The 25,929-nt window shown below is 38.4% G+C and overlaps 1 protein-coding gene across 1 annotated transcript in view; it reads right to left on the minus strand.

Moving 5' to 3' along the window:
• Positions 1 to 25,929, minus strand: part of scfd2 (sec1 family domain containing 2) — a 108,607-nt gene that overhangs the window by 80,213 nt on the left and 2,465 nt on the right. Inside the window, exons 3-4 of the mRNA XM_026291198.1 lie at positions 10,036 to 10,163; positions 4,229 to 4,404 (exon numbers count right to left, since the gene is read on the minus strand). Coding sequence (XP_026146983.1) covers positions 4,229 to 4,404; positions 10,036 to 10,163 — 304 coding nt within the window. The remainder of the gene's footprint in view (positions 1 to 4,228; positions 4,405 to 10,035; positions 10,164 to 25,929) is intronic.

A 25,929-nucleotide genomic window follows, 5' to 3' on the forward strand; every position in this document is an offset into this window, starting at 1 on the left:
TCAGACTTTGCTTTAGTTGCTGGTGCAACCAAAACGTAATCACTAGAGGCAAGCCTCCGTTACACCTGCTCAGCATTCATTTTCGCATCTTTCTCGTGCTAATCGAAACACATCACATGAACGCTCGTTTACCTCGCAAACTGGAGCGCAAGCCCGAGCCCGGCCCGAGCCCGCGTAAGATGATAGAAATTAAGCCCGAACTCGACCGAACCCGCCGGGTCCAGACGGGTCCCATCGGGTTCGGGCAAAGATCTTCAGCTCTACAAGGAATATCATATAAGATATGTTTTCATCCATATTTTAATTCATACAGCATACAATTTCTGTAGTGCAGCAACTTATTTGACCAGAAGATTACAAGATAAAAATTTTTATAAGAAATTTGTATTAAATCATTAAGGCCTTGTGCAGTGAAAGCCGCACAGTCTGAAAACAGGTGATGGTGATTTACTACTAATCACGGGACTGGCTTTACTGAGGAGAAGCGCATGATAACTGAATGCGATTAATTGCACAGACCTATGATCTTTGTTATTTTGTTAAAATTATTCACAGATTCTGCTAGGGGTTCCCAAACTTTGCATACCACTGTAATTACACAGTCTGTATGCTGGGCCGTGAGGTAACGGGAATGGGTGAAAGAGAGCACCCGTTGACAGCTCTTCTTGACCACAACACCCTCTACAGCAAACACACTCTCACATGCACACATTCCCCTGCCAGGGCTGCTCACCAGCCATACCAGACTCAAGGGCATTATGCCCACCTTTCCTCGGCTTTGTGTCAGCTTATTAACTCGAAGCTGCTCTTAGTGGGAACTATCTTAGAGGAAAAGAAGAAGCCAAAGAAACCCAACCTGTCAAAACTTACAATCATAGTCAACAAATCAGTGCATTACTGTCATTAACTACAGCCAAGGCCATAGCTTTAACAAGGACACAGTCACCTGACAACTCCTGTTTTAAAAGATATATTAACCAGTCTGTGAATTCTCCACTGAACACAAGATGGATGAGCAATGTTGAAATACATAAATAAATATGTACCATAAGACCTTTATCCTTCAAAATAAAAAAAATGGTGACCAAGGGAATTAAAGTGAGCCATAACATAGCTTAGCTAATATCAAACCGTATTGAAATCGACCATTATGAGCACCTAAGTATTAATAAACATAGTTCAAACTATGCTAAAATATATAATAACCAATAATTGTTAACGGTTTATTTTTATTCTTTTGGGAACAGAGCTACAAACTCAGTACAGCAGGGTGAGGCCTGGTTGAATGAGCGTCTTTATTAACATTATGGAGCTTTCCCGTACTGTGCCCCAGGAGGGTGAGAGAGGTAACCATTGACCTGAAGAATGAGCCTGTCTCATGCCAGTATTTTCAATAAAACAATTTCATTCTCCGGTTTGGAAATCCAGCATGCAAATATCAGAGGAAAAACATCAAATGGAAAATAAATTGAAATATAATAAACAAGGGGAGAGAGGAAGAAAAAGAGCTCATTTTATTTATTACCTTGGGTAAATCAGAGATCCTGTTACGGCCGATGTTTAGAGTCCAAACAGAAACTAGCATGATTTTCTCAAGGCTGAATGCAGATATTTGATGTCCCACAGAGAGCCTTATAATTTCAGAATATTGACTTTTGGAGGCATACACGTACACACCCACACACACACAAACAAACACTCACAGAGTGGGTAAGACAATCATACTCATGGAGCACTCCAAAACATCAAGAGACAAACTTCCATTCAATACTTAATAAAGAAGTATTTATATGCCTATTCAAGAAGTCTTCTATGTTAACAAACTTGTATGGCTTTCTTTCTTCTGAGAATGCTTAAGAAAAAAATTAAATAATTATATATATATATATATATATAAATATATAATGTACAAAAAAAAAAATCAATAATGTCAATAATCTCCAATGTCTTTCTGACTCCATTGACTTTACAAAATATCTTTTGTGTGTGTTCCGCAGAAGAAATAAAGTCATACAAGTTTTTTGGTGAACAATCCCTTTAATAAAAGCATACATGGAGCATGCATTAGGTAGTGCTGCTTTTTTTATATAAAGCTTGGTTGCAAACAAGAGATTAGCATTTTGTTTTACATGTTAGTAAACACCTTTTCCTTCTTTTCTCCCCAGTGCGTTGATGATCACTGGAGAGCTAAAGGTTTATAAGCTTGTGTGCTGATTGCTGTTTAGCTGTTTGGCGGTTTGGCTGATGCGGCCGGTCTGGCCTGCTGTAGCTTCATGTTTTTCCTGATTTGTTTTATGAGTTCCTATGGGTTGAGCTTTCCCGCTGATCTCTTTACAGCCACAGGAACCAGAAACTCAATCAAAAACAGTCTGAGAAAACTAATAAAGGACTAGTTAGAGGATATTCATCTGGAACACTCTTTTCGGCATGTTCTAGAGTGGTTAAGAAATTTTGATAAGTTCAACCCTCTAATAAAACCTTTTTTAAACGTCTATAATTACTTAATTTTGCATTTTATCTTCTCTCTTGGCTTGCTGTCTTTCTTCTGATGTCCTAGTAAGGTCTCTGTCCTTTCTTTCTACCGTCTCCCTCACTCCCTCTGTCCTCTACATATTTGACCCTTGACCTGTGATGTGATGCACACGCATGTATCCGCCCCAGACAGGAACCAGTGAAAGCATTTCCTTTTCACTTTTGCCTCAGAAAGCTAAACACTCACTGGAGTGCTCAGATCCAAACTGCCTCACAAGTCTAGTGATGCTTAAAGAATCTCTCTTTTTTTCCCCAAAGCCAAACACAGGGTGTTTACTGAGAGCTGTGGCCAGTTAGGCTGTTTAGACTGTTTACTCACTCACTCACTGCACCTGCAGACACCAGAGTAAACTGTAGAGAGTACAGTACTAACAGCAGGACACAACCACCTAAAGTAACCAGTACACCTTGCATTAAGATGAAATACTTGATTACTTAAAAATGATATATGTACATAGCACCTAATATTACAATAATAAAATTGTAACAAAAATATCCCTACTATGTCTTTAAAGTAAACCTGGGTTCATCAGGCCATTAACTTTTCTTAGAATCTAACAAAGACAGACAAATTGGTTTAACTAGACAAATTGGTTTAACTAGTTGGGTGGATGGATAAATGGATGGATTTTAGTTGAATGGAGGGGTGGATGGATTTCAGTTGGTTTAGTTGGATGGAGGGTGGATGGATTTTATTTGGTTTATTTGGAGGGATGGATGGATGATTTCATTTGGTTTTGATGGATAGAAGAGTGGATTTTAGTTTGGTTTAGTTGGAGGGATGGAAGGAATGGTGGATGGATTTTAGTTGGCGTAGATTTAAGGGTATTTTAGTTGATTTAGCAGAAGGGATGGAATGAGGGCAGATAGACCAATGGATAGGTGTAGTTAGATAAATGGATGGGTATGGATTGACGAAAACGTTCAGCTGGAAGGATGGGTGGATATCTATCTATCTATCTATCTATCTATCTATCTATCTATCTATCTATCTATCTATCTATCTATCTATCTATATTTAGAGAGAGAGAGAGAGAGAGAGAGAGAGAGAGAGAAAGAGAGAGGGGTTTAGAGAACAGATATGGATGGATGGACAGATGGATGAGGACTGATCAACATATAGGTGTAGCTGGATGAGAAGCGATTAGATATACAGTATGGTAGATAGATAGATGGACGATGAATGAAATAGAAGGTTAGATGTATAGAATTCGTATAAAATAATAGATGGTTCAATTGATGGAGGGATGCCATTGTCATGAATAACAAGATAATATATATTCTAAATTAAAGAGTGATAAAACTGGAGAAGGAGTGCTAGAATATGTTCCTGGGAAATCTATAAAATTTCCAGGAGCTCTACAAAATTGCTGCACAGAACAGAGCCAACAATATATAAATAAATGAATTAAATCGTATTCAAGGATTATCCAACACAAATATTAATGGAAAAAGATTTACATTGATCTTCTAAGATTGAAGGTGGTGTTTCAGCTAATATTGATTGTCCTTTAAAGCCATGGAAATTCAAAGAGTATGTACAAGACAGAAAAAGACAGTGAAGGAGCGAACTACAGAAATCACTTACTCTTTGACTCTCACAATAGAGTTATGTAACATACTACATTCGAGATCTCATAAATCAGAACACTATAGCCTGTTATTGACAGATCAGTGAGCTGTGTGATTGGCTAACCTGCAGGAGGAGTCTCTCAAAAGCAAGGCAGGCATCCCAGCGTGGGAGGGCAGGATGACGGAGAGCTTGAGCAGCAGCCAGTCCCAGCTGTAGGACCCCACTGTGACTTTCCAGAGCCCCCCAACTGTCCCGAAACAACTGCACATATGAACAAAGCTGTTCGGCTGTAACCCGCCCTGAGAAACAGAGAAAAAAAACACAAGCATCCTATTTAAGCTGTCTTGATTCAACAGTTACACAAATCAACATACAGTCATTCTGAATTCAGTGTTTACCTTCAGTTGTATCTTTGGTGCCAAACAAAACTTCAAACACTGTTTGAATTCCAGATTTTTTTTTATTTCAGTCTCCATCAATGCAAATCCATTAGCAACACACAAACTTAATGGGTATACACACACACACAGTGGTAAACTAGTGTAAACACGCAAGTAATCCTGTAGGACAGTCTCTTCAGTGTTATGAACTCACAAATACTTATGATACTACAGTAAACCATAATATTATTACTAGGGAATAACTCAACATTACTCAATTTTCATGTTCAAGTTTATTTGCGAATTTATATGTATGTTTAGCTGTACCAATTTAAATAAAAACTAATGTAGTACTAGGTAAAACCATGTGTACTATGCAAGTAAGTAGGATGCTCAAAATGTGAACGAATCATTCTTTTGAAATTATTTTTTTCCCTAGTTCAAAACCAAAGCACAAAATTCCTCATAAGAAACTCTGGGAACACTTTGGACTAAAGTAAATGATTGAATCGTTCTTATGAACCATTTCAAATGAACTGATTCACTAAAATTATTTGAACTTCCTAATGCTGTTCAAATCAATAGTTTAGTGAGTTTTACTTAAGCAGAATAATACTTAAAGGGATAGTTCACCCACAAATTAATATATGATATTTATCTGCTCACCCCCAGGACAACCAAGATGTTGGTGACTTTCTTTCTTCAGTAGAACACAAACAAAACTTTTTTACACAAACTGTTGCAGTCTGTCAATCTTATGATGGAGGTGAATGGGAATCATGGCTAAAACATACAATAAAACCACACACACACACACACACACACACACACAAAATCTCTTTCACATGGACCACTGACACTATCTACAATCTCAATTAGGAGAGTCAATGGTGCACTTGAGAGATAGGTGGTGGCAATGCACTTATAAGTCTGCAATCTGCCCTAAAGCATGAAAGACGGCGGCGATGCCTCACACGCCTGCTTGAAAACGTGCTCAGGAGGACGCGCTTAGGACAGTTCGAACACAGCGTGAATCAGAGACAAAAAACTATAAAAATACTGTTCAGTTTCTTGCGTAGACCAATCGTTTTGTGTCTTTACACATCAATGTATTGTCACGAGCCGCAGGGTTTAATTTGGTTTTGTGTATGTTTTTTTTTTTATGTTTAAGCCATGATTCCCATTCTCATCCATTATAAGACTGACAGACTGCAACCGTTTATGTAAAAAATCTGTTTGTGTTCTACTGAAGAAACAAAGACACCTAAATCTTGGTTGCCCTGGGGGTAAGCAGATAAACTTTAAATTTTCATTTTTGGGGGAACTATCCCTTTAAACAGGCACACTATGGGAGGTAGGGGAGAGCATCCCTACCTATATAAAATGATCATCAACACACACTGCTGTTCAAACACACCACCAAACCACAACACACATGCTTCAGGTCCTCCGTGTGTGTTGAGAATGAGTGTTTGGAAGAATGATGGATCTAAAGGGCACACTGCTTGGAAACCTCAAGTATGAGATACAAGCCAAAAATATAGGAGTATGCTTGATTTAGGCTGATGTATCTCTCACTCAAAGTGTTTGTATGTGGTCAGTCTATAACAAGCTCATTTATTACATTGGAATGTTTCAGCCAAAACACTCCAAAACAGAAACACATCCTCACTGACCCTGGTGTTCCCTTAAGGGAGCTTGCAAAGACAGGAAGAGATGGTGAGAGGGAAAGAAAGGGATTTCATGTAGCAAAGCACTTTACTCCATCTTGGCCTAACTGTTTACCCTTTCAGCTGATAGATTACACATAAATTACACATTTTCCATATATTATTTGTTAGATCCAACAGGATTTTTTTTTATAAACATCTGTACAATTTCTGTATAATTAGATCATATAATTCATGCTCAGATTTCTAAAGACAAAAGATTGAAATACACAAAAATTAAGGAGGTGGGTGGAGGCGGGAAGCATTACAAGACAGTGAGGAGGTCTGAGGGACCCAGAAAGTCTGAGGGTGAGGGGGGTTCACATTAACTCATAGAGCCACAAAGCTATGTTGTTGCTATGAACTAGCACCAGATGTGGGAGTATATCCTGTGCACCAATGCAGCCAATGTTTGCTTTAGTCCAGCCAAATGCACACACAAAAGAGACAGAAAGAGCACAAACAGAATGAAAGTTGGCTTGAAAATAACTAGAACAAGCCACGCACCAACAGCAAAAATTAGGCAGACATCCAGAGGGCGGTTACACGATAGAAGATTGAGATTGAATCATTGGCGGGCTGAGCAGAGAGCCCTGTGGTTCTCCTGAAGGTCATTTTCGTAAGATGACAAATTCACAAGATGATTCCAACCCCATTACAGCCCAAATTTCACAAACATACAATCCACTGGTGTTTTGTAATCATGCCTCTTGAGAAACAATTACTTCCATGGGAACCCTGTGCGTTTTATTTAAAATGTGAAATTGAGAAAATCACAAATGTTAGTAAGACATCAGGGAGTAGAATTAGGACACACACACCATACTGCACTCCTGCAGATAAAAGTCAAACTCTAGGTGGAAGTGAGGGGGACAACGGGCCTCCAAAACTGCAGTAAAATCTGATTGTGCAAGTCTGGAGATGGTTTATAGGTCAAGAACCTTTTCCAACTACTGTAAACTAATTGGCTTAAAATCAATGTAGGGCAGAGAGCAGATGCATATGAAAACTGACAATTGGCAAAATGAAAAGACAGTTGGGGGTAATTCAAAAAGGCACAGCCGCTAACCCCATAAACCCTTTTTCTCAATAATGAAAACTTTGCCAGCTAATTTGTATTTAATGAATCAGGGGAAATGTAGTCCTCTGATGTCCATGGCCACATTCTGTGGGTGGCAGGGTTAGGTAAAATGGCGGCACCGTCTAGAAAGACCAGTCAAATTTTGCCAGCTCATAAAATAATGTTGAGTTGTGAATGTGGATTTTGTTCCAGAAATTTCCAAAGACTGAAAAGGGCTATTATAGATTGAGTCAGCTTTAGAAAGCTCTAGCAAAATACCCAAAAATCACTCTGCATAATTTGTCGAGCACAGCTTCATCAGGAAAAGGGAGAGAGTGAGTTCCAAGCAGACCAAAAGCGTGAATAGAAGAGACACGGAACACTAACCATCACATGACCATGAAACAATGGCAGAACGCACATAAACACACACAGCGAAGCAATGACCCACAGTATGTAGACGCAGACAAACACTCTCACGTACAGTGAAAAACGACCACCAGAGCACATACTTATATTTTACGACAGCCCATCAGAATAATGTATCTGATGCTACAAGATGAACAAAAACAAAATCTATAACAGCTGTGACTGCATTGCAAAGAAAAATACTATGTGTGTGTGTGTGTCACTTGTTCTGTTTGATATGCAGTATGATTGTTCTGGCACTGTAAAAATTCTTTTGGCTTGAAGATCAGGAAATAACTGTGATCAAGTGAGAAAGATTGGCTGAAGTTTCTTTACTGTAAAAGTGTGAGTGCTTTGGAAGAACAGCCCTGTGTGTTATTGAATCACAACCGTTTAGCAACATAAACCCACACTGGCATGATATTCTCTTATTGACAGATGTGCATGTTGTCACACTAACCAGAAGAGCACTCACTTTATAGGATTTGACAGTTAAATTTGCAAACAAACACGCAGAAACAGCAAAAAGGGTTGTCTTGTTTGCATATTTAAAAACATAAATGAGATGACCTATAATAAGTGTGTGAGTCAGTTTAGAGGTTTTGGTCCAATGAACTGTTGCCCTGTCATTAAGGGTGTGTATGATTTTAGTAGACATTCAGATTTAACAAACTGCATGTTGGTTGACAGATGAGAACTGTTAAAATGTTACACTAAATTATACTAAAACTGTTCAACTAAACCGACACTGGTAGAAAGCTGGTGTAGTACTGCTGCTGAACTAAACTAACTAAAATAGGTAGGAAAGACTAACTAATCAAATCTAGTGGAAAACAATTGTTGCACTTAACTGCTTTACTAAACTAACTATAATTAGTGGAAAGCTGTCAAACTGCAACATTTAAACTGGTTAAAACTGTTACGTTAACATGGTTGAACTTAAACTGTTGGAAAGTTGTTGCACTAACTAACTGAATGAACTAAACTAAAACTAAAAAAAAAAAAAAAAAAAAAAAAAAACATTGTTGAAATACACTAACTTTAACTGATGAATGTAACACCAAAATTGTTAAACTAAACTAAGTAAAACAGTTTAAAACTGTAAAACCAGCTATAAAACTGCTCAGTTACAACAAATCTGCTGAAAAACATGTATACTAAAATTGTTGAACCAAACTAGAACTATAAAAAAAAAATCTGAATCACTTTTATACTAAAAATATTAAAAGTAAAAATGGTCAAGATAAAACTGTCCAGCTAAACTAAAACAAACACTGCAGGAACAGGCTAACTAAAACTTTAGTTTTTCCACATGAGTTTTTTACTCTGCTCTTCAACACTCTATTCCCACTGATTATAGTTATTGTGTCTGTGTGTATTTAAGAGCTCTATACATGTCTTACATGCCTGTGAGTATTTTTACCACTCATTTCAGACTGTATTGCTTAACTTATAAACAGCAGAGCAGCTCTAGAACATATGTGTGTGCGAACATGCGATTCCACATGAGGTTCATATTTCCTTAGTGGCCATATGGGTGTTCTGCCCATCTGTAGTACTGCTTGCTGTCTGAAGGAGGTGCTGTGGGTCTTTGAATCTTAATGCCCCCCATCTCCTTCTTGTTCCTATTTTCTTCTCATTCTGTCTTCAACACCGAACCGGTCTCTCTATTGTTCACTATGTTTGTCATGGCTATTGATGACAGATCTATAGAAAGAAGTTTTTGGATATACACCTTTGTATTGTTGCCTTGCAGCAACACACACAAAATGCAAAAGCTTGAGCAAATGTACAAGAAAGTTGTGTAAAGCCACAGGATGCTCTTTGTTTGGGCACAATGCCTAATTTGCATTCTGGTAGCAATTAAAAGTTCATAGCATCAATGTCATTTGCAGGTAAATTTACATTTACTAATTAAATATAAGCTTTGAATTTCTGGATTCACAATCATCCTGAGTCAATAATCCTGTGGTATTCTGAGTATTTTAGAGGGATAGTTCACTCAAAAAAATTAATGTGTCAGTCATTATTTTTGTTTTCTTGGGGCACAAAAAGTATTCTCGTAGCTTCATAAAATTACGGTTGAACCACTGATGTCACATGGACTATTTTAACGGTGTTCTCACTGTGTTTCTGGGTCTAGACACAATTCAGTTACATTGCTGTCTAAGGAGGCTCAGAAAGCTCTCGTATTTCATTAAAAAATATCACAATTTGTGTTCCGAAGATGAACTAAGGTCTTACGGGTTTGGAATGACTGGAGGTTGAGTAATTAATGGCAGAATTTAAATTTGGGGGTGAACTAACCCTTTGATGTCGGTAGGAAATAGATTCTCAATGTCTTTAGTAGTTTAAATGTGGGCGTGGCCTTACCTAGACTCATTTTGATTGGCAGGTTCTCTTTGCTGGCTGCCTCGACCAGTTGTCTCCTCACTTCCATCACTGCCTCCTTTTGCTTAGCAACCAGCATTGTCTCCCACAGCAACCGTGCAGTGGCAGATCTGTGGAAAACAGGCCAGGAAATAAGGACTCAACCTCTTTTATTCGTGATTCACATTACCCATAAATGCAAGAGCTAGAAGAGAAAAAATATATTTAAATAGGACTTTAATAATATATGTTCACAGATACTAATTATTATCAAAAAACATAGTTATTTAGAAGCCAGTGTTTTATACAATTTGATTTAGTGCTTTTTTTAAAAAAACAAAAAAAATCATGTTAATCGTGATTAATTGTTGTGTAGAATTGGTGATTATTTGATTTTTGCAAAAGAGTTTAGCAAAAGAAGGTTGCCCCTAGAATGAGAAGATCTTTCACAACAGTGTTTCTCTGTCCAATGATATACTACTACTGGATGACAAAGTAGTCAAACAAAACAAAAAATGAATGTGTCAGTGGATGTGAGATGCCAAAGCTTTACTGTTCAACTAAAAGTTGTTGCAACAGAATTTGGGGTAACCTAGATTAAGCTTTGTGCTCTAGGGCAGTTTTTCCATGAATGCAGGTCCACAAACCTCTATGGGATCTTGAGGGAACTTCAGGGGGGTTGTGAGTTAATGGAAAACTAATAAATTATCATGTAAAACAGTATTTGATGTTTTGGGTTGGTTTTTGTGTGGTTTTGGTAACATGTTGGTTAGCATTCAGATCTCAAAGAAGTAGTTCATTTCCAGAATAAAAAAAATCCTGATAATTTACTCACCCCCTTGTCATCAAAGATGTTCACCTCTGGCCTCAGTCGCAAAGAAATTCAGGTTTACAAGGAAAACATTTAAAAGATTTTTCTCCATATACTGGACTTCAATGGCGACCAATGGGTTGAAATTCCAAATAGCAATTTCAATGCAGCTACAAAGGGCTGTACATAATCTCAACTGAAGAATAAGGGTCTTGTCTAGAGAAATAATGTTTTTTTTTTTTTTTTTTTTTTATAAATGTTTTCCTCAGTGAGTAAATTATTAGCGAATTTTTATTCTGGAAGTGAAATATTTCTTTAAACCACTGTACAAGCTATTTCAGTTGTATGTGCTCAAAGCTACTCACACAGGACAGGACACATTATTACACTTGAAAACAGTTATACAACATAATGGACCAGAATGTATGGGATCTTGAGACCCATTAAAAGTTTAACTTCTTTTAACTTGACATGGCATCTTAAAAACGTGGCATCCAAGAAGCAGTCACATCACAACAGCCAAAGACAATCCATTAAGTAAGTGTTTACATAAAACAACAATTAAAGACAGTATAGACTGGCACGAGAACACGTCCCTAGTCTTCCTGCATCGCTCTATTGGATATTCATCATTTTCAATCTCCTGCCCATTCATCAGGAGTAAACAGATCCATCTTGAGTAACTGTTTAATCATTATTCAGCAAGGGTTTCTCAAATGATCTCCTCTTATGACATGAGATTATGAGGCATCATCATTCTGTTCTTCATCACTGGCTCCTCCTCTTCCTGTCTTTAATCATCTGCTGGATTGGGTGTGCGTGTGAGTTCCGGCTTATGTGCTGCTTGTCATATTAATCAGTCATCGGAAAATTCACACAAACTCTTGATGAGAGAACGGACTGAATAAAATGAAATTGTGGGGGGTGGGCATGCAGCCTGAGAAAACACATCATTTAAATAAGCAGAATTTTGAGAAAAGGACAAGAGGAATAGAAGAAGAAGCATAAAAGAAGAAAGTGAGGGTGCAGGACAGGAAACAAAGGGCAAGGAATGAGAACGGGGCAGAGGAGAGACATGAGGGCAAGCGACGGAGGGTGGGGGTGTTTTACTGACACTGAAACCAAATGTTAAACCTGCTTTGTTTTTCTTTTGCTCTTTTTGCTTTTCCTCTCTCCCTCTGTCTAGTTCTCTCTCTCCCTTTCTAACAGTTGCCATGTGTTGGATCTCAGCTGTAATGTGTTCCAGACAGAGTTTTGGCAGTGCTAGAGAGAGGCCTGACTCCATTACTCCAAAAACGAGACAAAAAGTGGGGGAACAAAAATGAGGAGGACAAAAGCCTACATAATAAACATGGGGCTTGTTGTTCTAAAGCACAGACTTGTGTCGGGAATTACGAGTGGAGGGATAGTACGAAAACACGGCAGATAACGAAAGAATGCAAACTGGCTCAGAACACAAACTGGCTCTGGAGATTTGCAAAATGTGACCCAGAATTTTTGAAAATTGGAGAAAAATAAGATCACATGATGGGCTGGTCACACTAACTTGCCGCTTCTTGTGAAAGCAGAAAAAATTCAGTCTTTTTTTATTAACAGACTGTAAAAGCAAGGAATGCTGAGCCCATTGTGTTTTCAGATTACACTAGGTTAAGCACCATGAAAGTAACCTGAAAAAAACAGATGAGAATATAATGGTGTACACTACCAGTCAAAAGTCAGGACACACTTGAGTGAACTTATGTTTCCCATGATGGCAAAAACCTTTCCATCTCAAGTCTTATGCTTAAATGCTTAACTTTAGTTTATGTAAAAATAAAGAAAAATACATTAGATTTGTTTGACCAGCAAACAGAAAAGAAAAGAAAAGAAAAGAAAAATGGTGTTTGGCTAGCTAAGAAAAACTAAACTAAACTTTAACGAAACAAAAGAAAAACAATATATAAAGTAATAAAAAATGAAAGAAAATAAGAAAGTGTGTGGGGGAAGTGATGGAAAAGCGGTCAACAAATATGATCCGCATCCGCTGTTTCCGGATGTTGTCCACATACACATTGGAAAGACAAGTGTAAACACACTTCTGATCATAATATTATCTGATCATTGTGTCCTGGTCCAGAGGTAGTCAAGGAATGCGTATTGTGATCGGTTCTCATTGTAATGTAAACGCAATCCAGCTATTGTGTCTGCACAGGTCGATATCACGCAAAACGCCACCCCCTCTCTCGCGAACTACCAGAAAAAAAAAAAGACAGAGAACACCCATGTGGAGCGCTAATGAGACTTATGAGATTTATAAAATGGCCCGCGACTGAAAATGCTTTTCAAAAGAAAACCCACCACTTCAGGTTGACTTTGCACTGGGCCGTTCTCTGCAGACTTTAAATATTGCACTGGAAAGACAGATCTGATCGGTTATCCAGATAGAGAAGTCAGTTGATGTTGCCAAGTGTAAACACGCTGCGTTCCGATTGACTGATGATTCAATCTGCTTGATCGGCTCACGGTTATCGCATGTTAATACCAAGTGTAAACACAGTCAGATACTTCTCACATTTTCTGGTCAATGCAAATTTCCCGTATACAGTTTTTGTCAATTCATAGTTTGTATGTAGAAAATAGCCTAAGAATGAGTAGGTTTTGAGTGGTAGTAGGTACAGACTACATCAAGGCATCTTAAAGAGATCTTTAATGGACGAGTGAATGTTCAGCAAGCACAAATCTTTGAAACTCGGTCAAGTATGTTACAGTACATGTTTGCGGGTAGGTAGTGTGTCCGCTGCAATGAGGCTGAACTGATTTTGCATGTCGTAAACAGATGCACACATAGTCAGCGTAGTTTACATGCCAGAATTAAGACTGGACCCTCTCTGTGTGCATGTGTATGTCGACTCTGCGTGTATTCCAGGAAGACGAGGGGTCCGTTTGGAATGTTTCGGAGGGGCAACATGGTTCCAATTTACCTCAAAACCTCCCCCACTTCTATGCTCCACTCCTCTCCTGCAGTGTACCCCAGGCTCGATATCCTGAAAAGGGGGTTCAGTGAGTTTGTATTTGAATGTTTTACTGCATTAGTACTCTAACCTATGGAGGGCAGTGTTGATCTGCAAAGCCAAAATATTTATTACCCATTCCTGCCACAACCTCCTTGTAAGGTCCAGTGTGTGTGTGTGTGTGTGGTAGGTAGGGGAAGTTCAGGGTTCCTGGAAACACATGACTGAGCACTCAAGAATGGACTTCAACTGACTAAGTATGCCTGAACGCCGTAAGATCCTACTTTATACACACACACAGTCACTAAATTGCATCCAAAATTGTTCCGAAATGTGATTAACAATACTTAAATGCCATTTCTCTATAATGTTTTGGGTGTGTCGTAATGTAACATGCACTTTAAATAAAATCCCAAAGAATATGAAGCCAACGTTACACCCGCAATTTTATACAGATGTGATGTTATGATTCCATGATCGTTGTGACGAGCTGAATGATTTAGTAGATAGTGATTAAGTCTGTGTTTATCAAAAACAGGAAACGAACAACCTCCCTCGTTAGCAGCATTCAATCCAGGTCAGTTATTCTTCAATTACGCCCACTTCCAGGACTAATGATACTATGCACACATATGCTTGCACACACAGGGAGACCTGGCAGACGCTCCATGGGTGAGGCGTGTGTTTTTCCGTGCTCATTACAATCTGTAACAGGAGAAATAAACAAAACTAAAAATAAGAAACAAAAGCAAGCAGAAACCTGGATTCATCATCAGAGAAACAACACGAGCACACACACACAGGCCAGTTTTTTTTTTTCTGTCAGAGTTTGATAAAGGAAAGAGCAAAGGAAATAGGACTGCAAAAAGTTTCTTAAATTTGAAAAGTGTCTCCAAAGCGAGCCTGCCATTTTCACTTCAAAGACAAATGTCATCCGTCTCTTGAAGATATTGGAGGATGACTGTTATGCAAGCATCATTTGGAGAAGTATACTGGTGATGGCAAACAAGGAGACTTTAAGAAATTGGGTTGTTTCTAGCCTTTACATCCAGAGAGAATGAGATTGTGTAATTGGCGGTTTTCACTGATAGCTGCAGCTGAGTATTTTATCTTTTCCCTCGGTTTGATGTGTGGTTTTAACATGTATTTTAGTGAGTCCTGTGAGATCTAGCCATAAAACTGCCTCTCTGTTGCAATTACCATTCAGGTCTCCACATAACTATTTACTGTACTGTGATATAATGGTTTTATATAATGGCATATATATACACACATACATAAGAATACAAAAGAAGCAGTTTTATATATATTGTACACATTACCATTTAGAAGTCAAAAATACAGTAAAAAAATAGTAGTTTCATTATAATTTAAAATAACCTTTTTGCTCTTTTTAAAAAAATTTAAATATACATTTTTTCTCTGTGATGGCAAAGCAGTCATTATTCCAGTCTTCAGTGTCACATGATCCTTCAGAAATCATTCTAATATGCTGATCTACTGCTAAAGAAGCATTTCTAATTACATCCATGTTGAAAACAGTCATGGTGTAAGAACAGCATTTATTGGAAATAGAAAACTTTTGCTACACTATAAATGTCACTTTTAACTTTCGAACAATTGAATGCATCCTTGCTGAAAAAATATCAATTTATTATAAGTAAATAAATAAATAAATAATCTTTCTGACCTCAAACATTTGAATGTAGTAAAAATATAAACATATATACATAAATGCAAGTAACAACTATATTTACTGTTTGTTTTTTGTGTTGAATGGTTTAAATAAGTTATCATTTCTCCCCATAAAAATAAGCATCATTCTGCTAAAATCTGTCAAGCTAAAAATGCTACCCACATAAAACCAACATCCTGTTACATAAATCTAAAAAAGACTGGCACACACAAACTCACAAAAATACACATTGCAAATCTCTCTCATGTGTGGCTCATTTTGTTTCATGCGAGACTCCCTGAGCGGAAGATAAATCCCAGAGAGCAGACACTAACCTTTAACACACAATGAATGGGAGCACAGTCACAGGTTCAGGAGCAGCTGCTGGCGCACTCACAGCCCGCTGGGGGTTTAGGGTTTCTGCGAGTATCTATACTGCATGTCTTCATCTCATTTAAATCTACTTATTCCTCCAGCTCCATTACAAATAGATTGACTTGACGATCAGTACAGCCAGAGGAGAGGAGAGGAGAGGAGAGCAAAAAAATTACACCTGGAGCCAAGTATTGAAAAGATTAGGAGAAAAAACAAGTTGAGAAGAAATGAGAAGAAACAAGATTATGAGAAACAAACCAAGATGAGAAGAGGACACACAAGACTTTGAGACACAAACCAAGAGGAGAAGAAATTAAAAAAAGTGACATGACATTTAGCCAAGTATGGTGACTAGGGGTGTAACGATACGCGTATTCGTATTGAACCGTTCGGTACGACGCTTTCGGTTCGGTACGCGGTACGCATTATGTATACCGAACGGTTCGTTGGAGTAATTAATTATATTTGAAAAAAAAAAAAAAAGAGAGAGAAAGAAATATAATGATATGCGTTCAACAAGGTAGCCCAATAACCCAAACAACGTAACAGGCAACGCCCCTGACACTCCCGAAGAAGAAAAAAACACCATCTTATATGTGTTAGGCTACTCAGCAGGCGCTCGCTCACTCAGTACGCGCTGAAGGCTCGTTGCAAAATAGCCAATGCGTTTAACAGACTAGAAATGAGAAGATCCTCCAATAACCAACAGGTCTGGTGTTTGGGTGCACTTTGGATTCCCTTTAAGCTATAATGGTGATGGCAAGAGAGTGGTGGATAAAAAAACAACGGTATGTCGCATCTGCAACATGACAGGGTACACCAGCGGGATTACAAAAAAAAAAAAAAAAAAAAAAAAAAACAGCGGGAATATCTGGGATATATGCGTCAGTACTATCTGGGAAAAGACGAAAAAAAGGAGAAACATGCACGCAGCAAACTATCCCTGCAGCATTTAGACACTATAGCTTACAGGGAATCCAACCCAAACACCAGACCTGTTGGTTATTTTAGGATCTTATATTTCTGGTCTGTTAAATGCATTAGACATTTTGCAACGAGCCTTCAGCGCGTGCTGAGTGAGCGAGCGCCTTACTGTGCGTTCACACCGCCAGCGTCGAGAGCGTCAAAGTGGCCGGAAGTCATTCATTTTCAATGTGAGCCGGCGTCGAGCAGCGGCGAGGAGCGGCGCGGCGCGACTTGGCCGTTGAGAGCGTCGAGGAGAGTTGAAATCAGGGCAACTTTATGGTAATGATCTATGACGCGGTTGGGCAGCAACCAATCGGAACGTAGAAGTCCACCGCTTGAGAGGATTCCAGAGAACGCAGCTCCGACCATTAGTTCCCAATCACAATGGAGGACAGGTTGATTATTGCTGTTTCGCGTTTGCAATAATCTATGATGTGTCCCTGTTTACGTACAGGGACATAAAAAATAGATTAAAAGTGATACGTGGACCAAGGTGTCTGAGATTGTTCATTTTAAGTAAAGGATCTTAATATTTAGTCCACAACAATATTTAATGAGGTTAACTTATAACTTTACCCTCCTTGTGGTTAGTCTGCACGAGATCAACAAGCTGTTTGCTTTGCGGCCGCTTTAAATTCAAAATAAGCATTCGATCTACGTCAGAGCGTCTGAGCGCTCACGAACCTTTCTGCAGCGTCGTGAGCAGAGCGGCAAGAGCGATTTTTGACGCTCTAGCTGCCGACGGTGTGAACGCACAGTAAGGGGCCGTTCACATATCGTGCCTAAAAACGCATGGAAAACGCTAAGCGCGTCTTTCTCCTCCTTTCCAAAGCGCTCGGGCAGAAGCGCTCATGAGGCGTCTGTCTTTGCTAAGCAACAATGACGTGCTCTCTCCATGAGACGCGGAAATTTCAGCGAAGGATAAATGGATTTGCAGCTCTAAAAATCGCTTGCAGTAGCTCTGCTACTGAATTTATTTCAAAATTGCAATCCATATACAACTATGATCAGCTGTTCCTTCATCTTGGCTGAGCTCTCAACGTTGTTACGGGAAAGGATGAAGCTGATTGGTTGGTTCTTGTCACATGACCCGCGGTGCGCTTGCGGCATTCTGAAAAGTTGAGATGTTTTTACATTTTGCTGTATCTAAAACGTATCGAACCGAACCGAACCGTGACATCAGTGTATCGTATCGAACCGAACCGTGAATTTTGTGAACCGTTACACCCCTAATGGTGACCCATACTCAGAATTCGTGGTCTGCATTTAACCCATCCAAAGTGCACACACACAGAGCAGTGAACACACACACACACTGTGAACACACACCCTGAGCAGTGGGCAGCCATTTATGCTGCAGCGCCCGGGGAGCAGTTGGGGGTTCGATGCCTTGCTCATGGGCACCTCAGTCTTGGTATTGTCGGCCCAAGATTGAACCCACAACCCTAGGGTTAGGAGTCAAACTCTCTAACCACTAGGCCATGACTTCTAGATGAGAAGAACAGACAAGATAAGACACAAACTGAGATGGGAAGAAATGAGAAGAGGAGACACAAGATGATGAGACACAAACTAAGATGAGAAGAAATAGAAAGATGAAAAACAACATGAGGAGACACAAACCAAGATGAGAAAAGGAGACACAAGAGAAGAAGAGAAGAGAAGACACAAACTGAGACAAAACAGAGAAGAGATAAGAAGGAGATGAGAGGGGGGGAAAAGATGAGGGGGCACAAACCGAGATGAGAAGAGGAGACACAAACTGAGATGAGAAGAGGAGAAACAAGAGAAGAAGACACAAACTGAGATGAGAAGAGGAGAGGAGACAGAAGATGAGGGGGCACAAACCGAGATGAGAAGAGGAGACAGAAGAGAAGAAGACACATACTGAGACAAAACGGAGAAGAGATAAAAAGGAGATGGGGGGGAGATGAGTGGGCACAAACCGAGGTGAGAAGAAATGAAACAAAAAAAAAAAGAGATAGGATGATGAGATAAACTGACATGAGAAGAACTGAGATGACAAGAATAGGGACAAGATTATGTAACAACCTGAGATTAATTGGAAGAGAGATAAGGAGAAAAGATGAGAGTGCACAAAGTGAGAAGAAGTTAAGATGGAGATGAGCTGAGAAGACAAGAAGGAGATGAGGTGAGACAAGAGAGGAAATAAGACAAAATAAAATGAAATAAGACCAGGTTAGATGGGATAAAAAAGCTCTACTTTTATAAATATGCTCCAAAAGCTATGCAGAAATCTCTATGCCAGAGTCGTGTGTGGGCCTAAAGTGAGACTGACACCATATTCTGATTTAACAACCAACCTGTCAATCAGAGACAGGGAACTAGTGGGAAGGATACAGCAGAGGCTAAAGAGAGCGGAAACGATATGATCTGTCAACAAAGACTCAAGTACTCAATGCTAAGCATGACAAATGTGACAAATGACAAATCAGTCTTTCCAGCTGCCAGTAAAATAGTGTGTGATATATGTGTCTTCTCTCTAGTGTTGTTTTCTCACAGTGCAGTGTGGTCCATTTCTTCCCCTCTGCATACACACACTACCACTTTCATCAGCTCTAGTATAACATGCGGGTTTAATGCTGGCTGGACCGGGCACACAGTTGGGTATACGGTAGTAAAACAGGGTAGAAGTATGGAGGGTGTGTCACACCCTTACATAAGCAAGGACATAGTTGAAGTATCCCACACACACAAAATCAAAGCACCACTGCTCTACCGCAGTGCCAAGAACAACCCATTACACCAGCCTGACTGGAACACACCTGACCACACACAATCTTCCAGTCCAAAAACAGGTTCTTGGCCAATTGCAATTGTCTATTTGTATTACTGGAGCGGGGAATAAAGAAGTTAGACATGTTGGTTGATGTTGCCGTAGAGCAGAGCATGAAACAGTCCTCCTTTAGCTAACCAAACACGATGGCTTGAAATCATCTAGAACCAAAATTTCACACACAGCACAATCCATCCCACCAGAGACTGCATCTGCTACCATTTCGAAGAACATAAATTCATGTCCTTAGTGGAGTATTTCAAAGCCAACCTACCAAAACACCAGACACGGCTTTCATTTCAAAGACGCTCCGATTTCTCCCACAACCACACTAAAAACACAGAGAGATCTGGACGTTTCTCCAGTCAGACCTGAATAGGCGCAGTGTACAACCAGACTGTTATTAAAAGTCGGGGTGCGCACAGGCGAGGAAGAGGAAGTCTCCTATCAGCAGCCCGCACCGGTCGCCTCAAGACGGCCATCTGAAATGACCACCCATAACAACACTAAATCCAGCGACCCTGAAACAGAGCCTACAATTACAAAGGGAAACACCATACAATAAAAATGGCTAAATTAGCCAGACAGCCCGCAATTAGAATCTTAAAATAAAACCTTTTATAAATATTTTTCAGAGCCTATAGATATTGCTGGGCTAGAATAACACAATGCAGCCAATTTCATTCACCTGAGCGGACAAGAATAACGCCAATATCAGCATTGCAGGGCTGGGCCACAAAAACCCAGTCAGAACCATTATTATTAGTGGTGTTTGCTGAGGCAAACATCCCTATTAGTATTGCTCACTCACTTGGGTTACAGACTGAATAGACTCCACTTCTGTTCAAAATAATGTGTTCTATATAAGAAAAATAGAAACCAAGTCTCAATGGGAAAATGTGACTTTGGCAACCTTTGTGCAAAATTATATTAAACCGCTGTTTGTATGTTTAACAACACACTTTCAAAGTGAAATGTCCAGTAAATGGGGCTAAAGAGAGAGATACGTGAATCTGACAACAATCGTTGTTGTATACAGATCACCCAGGTTTGGAAATTAAATGTCTGGCACATTAATGAAGGCGAGTTACCAAGCAAGTTTACTTCATCAGAAAAGTCATACATATGGAGCTGGTTATGCAATGTAAATGTCAAAATGTATTTTGAGGTGATAATATTGTGCAGGGATCCACACAAAAGTATTTAATCAATCTGCCACAATATTTGTGTCCAAACTAATGAAAGTTGTTGGTGTTTTACTGACACTAGTGTTAATTTCAGACAGAAACTGTAGTAAAATGTATGCATATATACGTATGTTTTTGGAGTTCTGCAAATGTAGGTTGAGGGTGAAATATCCCTTTGAAGTTTTGTGTAAACTCACCCTGTACTATTTGTGCTGAAGACATAAATGATACTCAAATAGTACAGGGTTTTGAGGTGTGCTGGTTTCTATTTTTAATGATAAGGCTTAAAATTTACGCCTGGTGGATTATAAAACAGGCAAAAAATAAATAGATTTATCTTGAGGTGAGAATATCAAAGAGACCTGTACACAACAAGTATGCTCTATTGATTTTGGCCATTGAGCAAACATCCCAAACATCCCAGCAAAGAGCTAAAAAAAAGCTTTAACACTTTACATGCTTAAGAATAAAGGCTACGATTTGAGCCCAAATCCAAAAAAAACTTTTTCAAAAACATGTTATTCCTTGTTCTTTAGAAATAACTCCTAATGTAATCTAGTAATATGTTTACATGCATAGTTATAATCCAGCTACTACAAGTTTTGTATTCAAGCTGTCTTCATCTGTCTCTCCCAGTATACATGTGAAAATGGCAAATCGATCATTCAAAGGGTTAAACACACTTAGTGTCTCTGTCTTTTGAAAAGTGGATCACAAATTTAAAACTGATAAATGAACTTTTAAAGTGCATTTAATCCCTTTACTTGTGATGGCAAATTTTGCACAGACAAGCACCTCTCATATTTGTTTTCAGAAATCTCTAGATAGGAAGTTGTAGAGTACTGAAACTGAATTAAATTATTTGTGTTTAGATGATCTGTCTGATATGTGCATATTCTTTGACCCAGAACATTGGCCTGGCAAAACTCAGTCAGAAATGAATAACTTAGTTGGCATTATAAAACTGTCTCAAGAGACGTTTCAGGACATTAAGAGTCTAGGGAGTAGAGCTGCTCTCTTGAGGATCAGCTGGGCCCTGTCAGAATACATCAAAAGCTTCGATATTTGCCTGCAGCCTGTCTAGACTCTGCTAAACAAACCCTTGGCTTGTGACTCGCTTCCCTGCCGAGCTAAAGCTAGAAATCCCCACGCTTACATTGAACGGATTTGACTGTGTGGAACTGGACCGGTTCTCCTCCACTGAGTCCTGGAGCTCCAGCCGAGAATAAACTGGCCTAAAAAGAGTGAACTGGTGTAGATACAGAGAGAGTGGGCAAAACAAATACTTTTATTTTTTACTCTCAAACTTAAAATTAGAAACATAAGGGAGGTAAAAAAAAAAAAAAAAAAAAATACTGAACCTGAAATTGTAGGGAATACTAAAACTACACGCAGAAACACAAAAACATTCTCTCATGAGCAAACAACCATTACTCAGTTAATGTGCAGATCACGTCATGACAGAATGACAGAATGAGCACATACTAAGGTCATTAGCACACACGCCTAAACAAGTACAAACAGATAATTGAAAACAACATCTCAAAGCAGTCACCATTGCACAAACACTTTAAAAGCGTACATATGATTTTCTAGAAAGTTCATTGTCAGTACAAGTACTATTATTTACCAACTATATATCTTATAAAAATCTAAGTTTGTTGTTTTTATATATATATATATATATATGTGTGTGTGTGTGTGTGTGTGTGAATCATTCTGCTATCATTTTCTATTTTGACCAAAAAAATTATATTTACTTTTTTAACATAAAATTATTTTTTATTAAATTAAAATGATTATGTATAATATAATATGATATGATATATAATATAATATAATATAATATAATATAATATAATATAATATAATATATTTGTGAAAAAGAATTTTCTGTAAATTTGTTCCATGACCATAAATCTAATTCTGATAAACCAAATTGAGGTTATCTGTGAATACCGTACTGTTGTTATTACACATTCAACATTCTGAAAACCTCCATGGATTATGTGCTCCATATATAGGGTGGCTTATATACAGTGACGAATGAATCTAGACCATCAGGTACACACCACCTCATCTCTGCATGTGGATGCACGTTCAGGGCAGGCTTATTTAAGCTCAGAGCATGCTCTTTACAGTCCTTCTGAGAAATGTGCCAAGCCTGTCAGATGAGCCCTGTTTCATGCTTCTCTAGTCAAGCACATGATTGACCAAGCAAAAGGCATTTTCACATAAGGCCAACATTTGCATAGACTTAAAATACACATCTCATTAATGGCGAAGAAACTCTTCAGTGGTTTTGTGTCGACCAATTAATGGTTGGTAAATGATTCAGAGAATTTAATTATGACTTTTCTTGCTGTAGAAAACATAGGCTATCATTATGAGTGGCCCTAAGGTGGGAAATATGGGCCATTTAAAGTGCAACACGATAAAAACCAATTCCAAACCCTGTTAAATACTTTTGCACAATCCAGTCACGGAAGGCTCTTCAAAGAGACTTGTCCTACTCAGTCTCCACATCATCTGGCTAACAGTGTGTTTTTGTATATTTACATGGAGGTCTCAAGAGTGTGTAACCAGCTTATAGCAGTGACGGGATGTGGTCATGTGTCTGCATCTGTCTGTATATTGTGTATGTAAAAAAGCTGATTCGATGCTCTCAACAACAATGATGGAACAAGGTTAAGATGACAAAAAGGCACAATGGGAGCCCAAATTGGAGACTAATCTGGCAGCTTTGATGGCACAAAATGTAAAAGGTGAAACTGGTTTATTCATTGATATAGCTCATAGAGAAGTCCCTATCCCATTAAATCAATCTCTATGGAGCCGAATTCTTTCCGCAGGCAAATGTGCTCTATGAATCCCTGCCTGATGGGATCTGGAAAGAAAACAGACATATGAAACAAGTTCCTCCTTTAACAAACCCTGACGTCTAATATGTGGTTTAGACCTAATGGTACTTAAACAGCATTTGGGTTTCCATGCCAATGCCATTTGACTTCTAGATGAAGTAGGTTTAGTTTTGACATTGCTGCTTGCTTATAAAAAAAATTGTATCAAGAGAATATTTTGTCAATATCCAATGGTCCACCACTAAAACATCTGCCAGAAAGGTTTTATGGTGTCAATTACCCCAAACATTTTAACAGTTGATGTTTTCACTCAAGACTTTTCACTTCAGTTCAGTCAAAGGCCATAAGTGCAATACATTTAGCAAAAAATTCCCATCCAAAAAGCATGACTGGGTTCATTTAGGAAAAATATTATGTTCCATTCAGACAGTGAGCGAGTTCACCAAATACGTGTTAAAACAACTGAGCAGCATGACAATATTACACAGAACAGCAGAAACTTGGGGTCATTCTTTACCACATCCCACCTCGTAGGAAATGACATTGGCAAAAACTCTAGCAAAGCCTTTTAGTTATTTAAATACACATTTATTATGACAAAAGAAATGGTGGTTCTCTATTAAAAATACTTTGCTGGGCACTGTTCCTGTGCCAACAAGCATGTAACCAAGTCTCATGGTTTCCTCAGATCTTTCCTACAGTGGACAGAAAGACTTTGAGAATAGTCATGATTATGCAATATATTTCTCTAATCCTTTACCAGAACTGAGGTTTTTGGTCTAAACCAAACTACAGTAGGGACATTACCCTTGGAACATTGATGACAACGGGCCCGTTTTACTAAACAGGGAAAATTAGTGCAAGAGCGCATTTCCAAAACAGCGCAGATGGCCGTGGAAATTTCTGTGAGTGATTTATTAATAATGCAGAACACAGACGCAACATCTAATTTATATATCGACCAATAATTAGTGTTGTCACAAATAAAGAATAAAGAAGCCACAGTATATTAAAAAGAAGCGGAGGCCAAAAAATGAAGGTATGCAAGAAGTTCTGATTGACCTGGTATTGCGTGTGTCCTAGTTGAGGATTCTAAGTCATGTATTTCCAAAAGCAAATTAAAAATAACATGGCTTGGCAAACGATATGTTGAGATAATGTGTTTTTCTGGCATTCCAAATAAGTCGGGAAAAAAATCCTGTCCCTTCTACCACACACTCTCTGTTCTTTAATAATTATAAAACAGAAGTAATGACAAGATTTATATATATATATAAATTAGGGGTTTGGTTCCAAAACGCCAGTTTTCGCCAAAATCAGAATTGTATCTTGGTTGGTATTGAAAAGTAAAATGTTTTATTTTACGCAAATTGCAATATTTGCAGATTTATTAGGTCATGTTTTCTCCAAACCGTGACATACGCCAGTCTCCCATTTTTGCTGAATGTGAAATATCCACTCAACCAATCACAGCGCTCCATTCCATGCACTCTAGACAGTAACAACCAATCACAGTGCACTATTCAAGCAATCTGGACCATAATGGTGGTGCTCTGAAATCTGAATACACCCGCCATCCTAGTTTTCCACTTCTACTTTGTAGTTTGTGATCAACAGACAATGGCTGCACGATAAATCACATGAGATTGTCATCAGCATATTGTCAGTAAAGCAGATTCTGTGTATAGTAATCTCCATCACGTGCTTTCAGATGGAAATTATTCAAATGCATTTCATACACAGAGCCGCAGATCACTGACAAGATACGCTATATAGTGTTCATTAGATGAATCACATTCGATTATGAATGCGATATTGCATAGCTTGTCAGTGTAAGTATTTTTATGCCATTTATGTTTTAGTTAATAAAACAGATAACACTAGTCAACTAAATGCCATGTAACATGGCAAAGATAAAAGCACCTTTGAAAGTTGAATGTAAGGGAAATGTCATTTTGGAATTTCTGTGGTCTAATGTGATGATGTTCATTTTCTTCTTTATGATGAAATTTTATTTTATTGCTGTGATTAATTTATAGCATTAACAAGATGACTCGTTGAATTCATTTTGGAAGCTATGACCGATGAATGTATTTTTAGTCCTGTGCCTGTATACAAGTATTGATTATGATATAATATAATTAGTATTGACCAAGTTCAGAGGCTGTCATATGAGGATCAACTTACTATGTTGTGTATTTTCATCAGTTTGGATTTATGGATTTATTCATGGAT

Source organism: Carassius auratus, chromosome 20 (assembly GCF_003368295.1).
Source record: "Carassius auratus strain Wakin chromosome 20, ASM336829v1, whole genome shotgun sequence".
In the NCBI taxonomy this organism is placed as follows: Eukaryota; Metazoa; Chordata; class Actinopteri; order Cypriniformes; family Cyprinidae; genus Carassius; species Carassius auratus.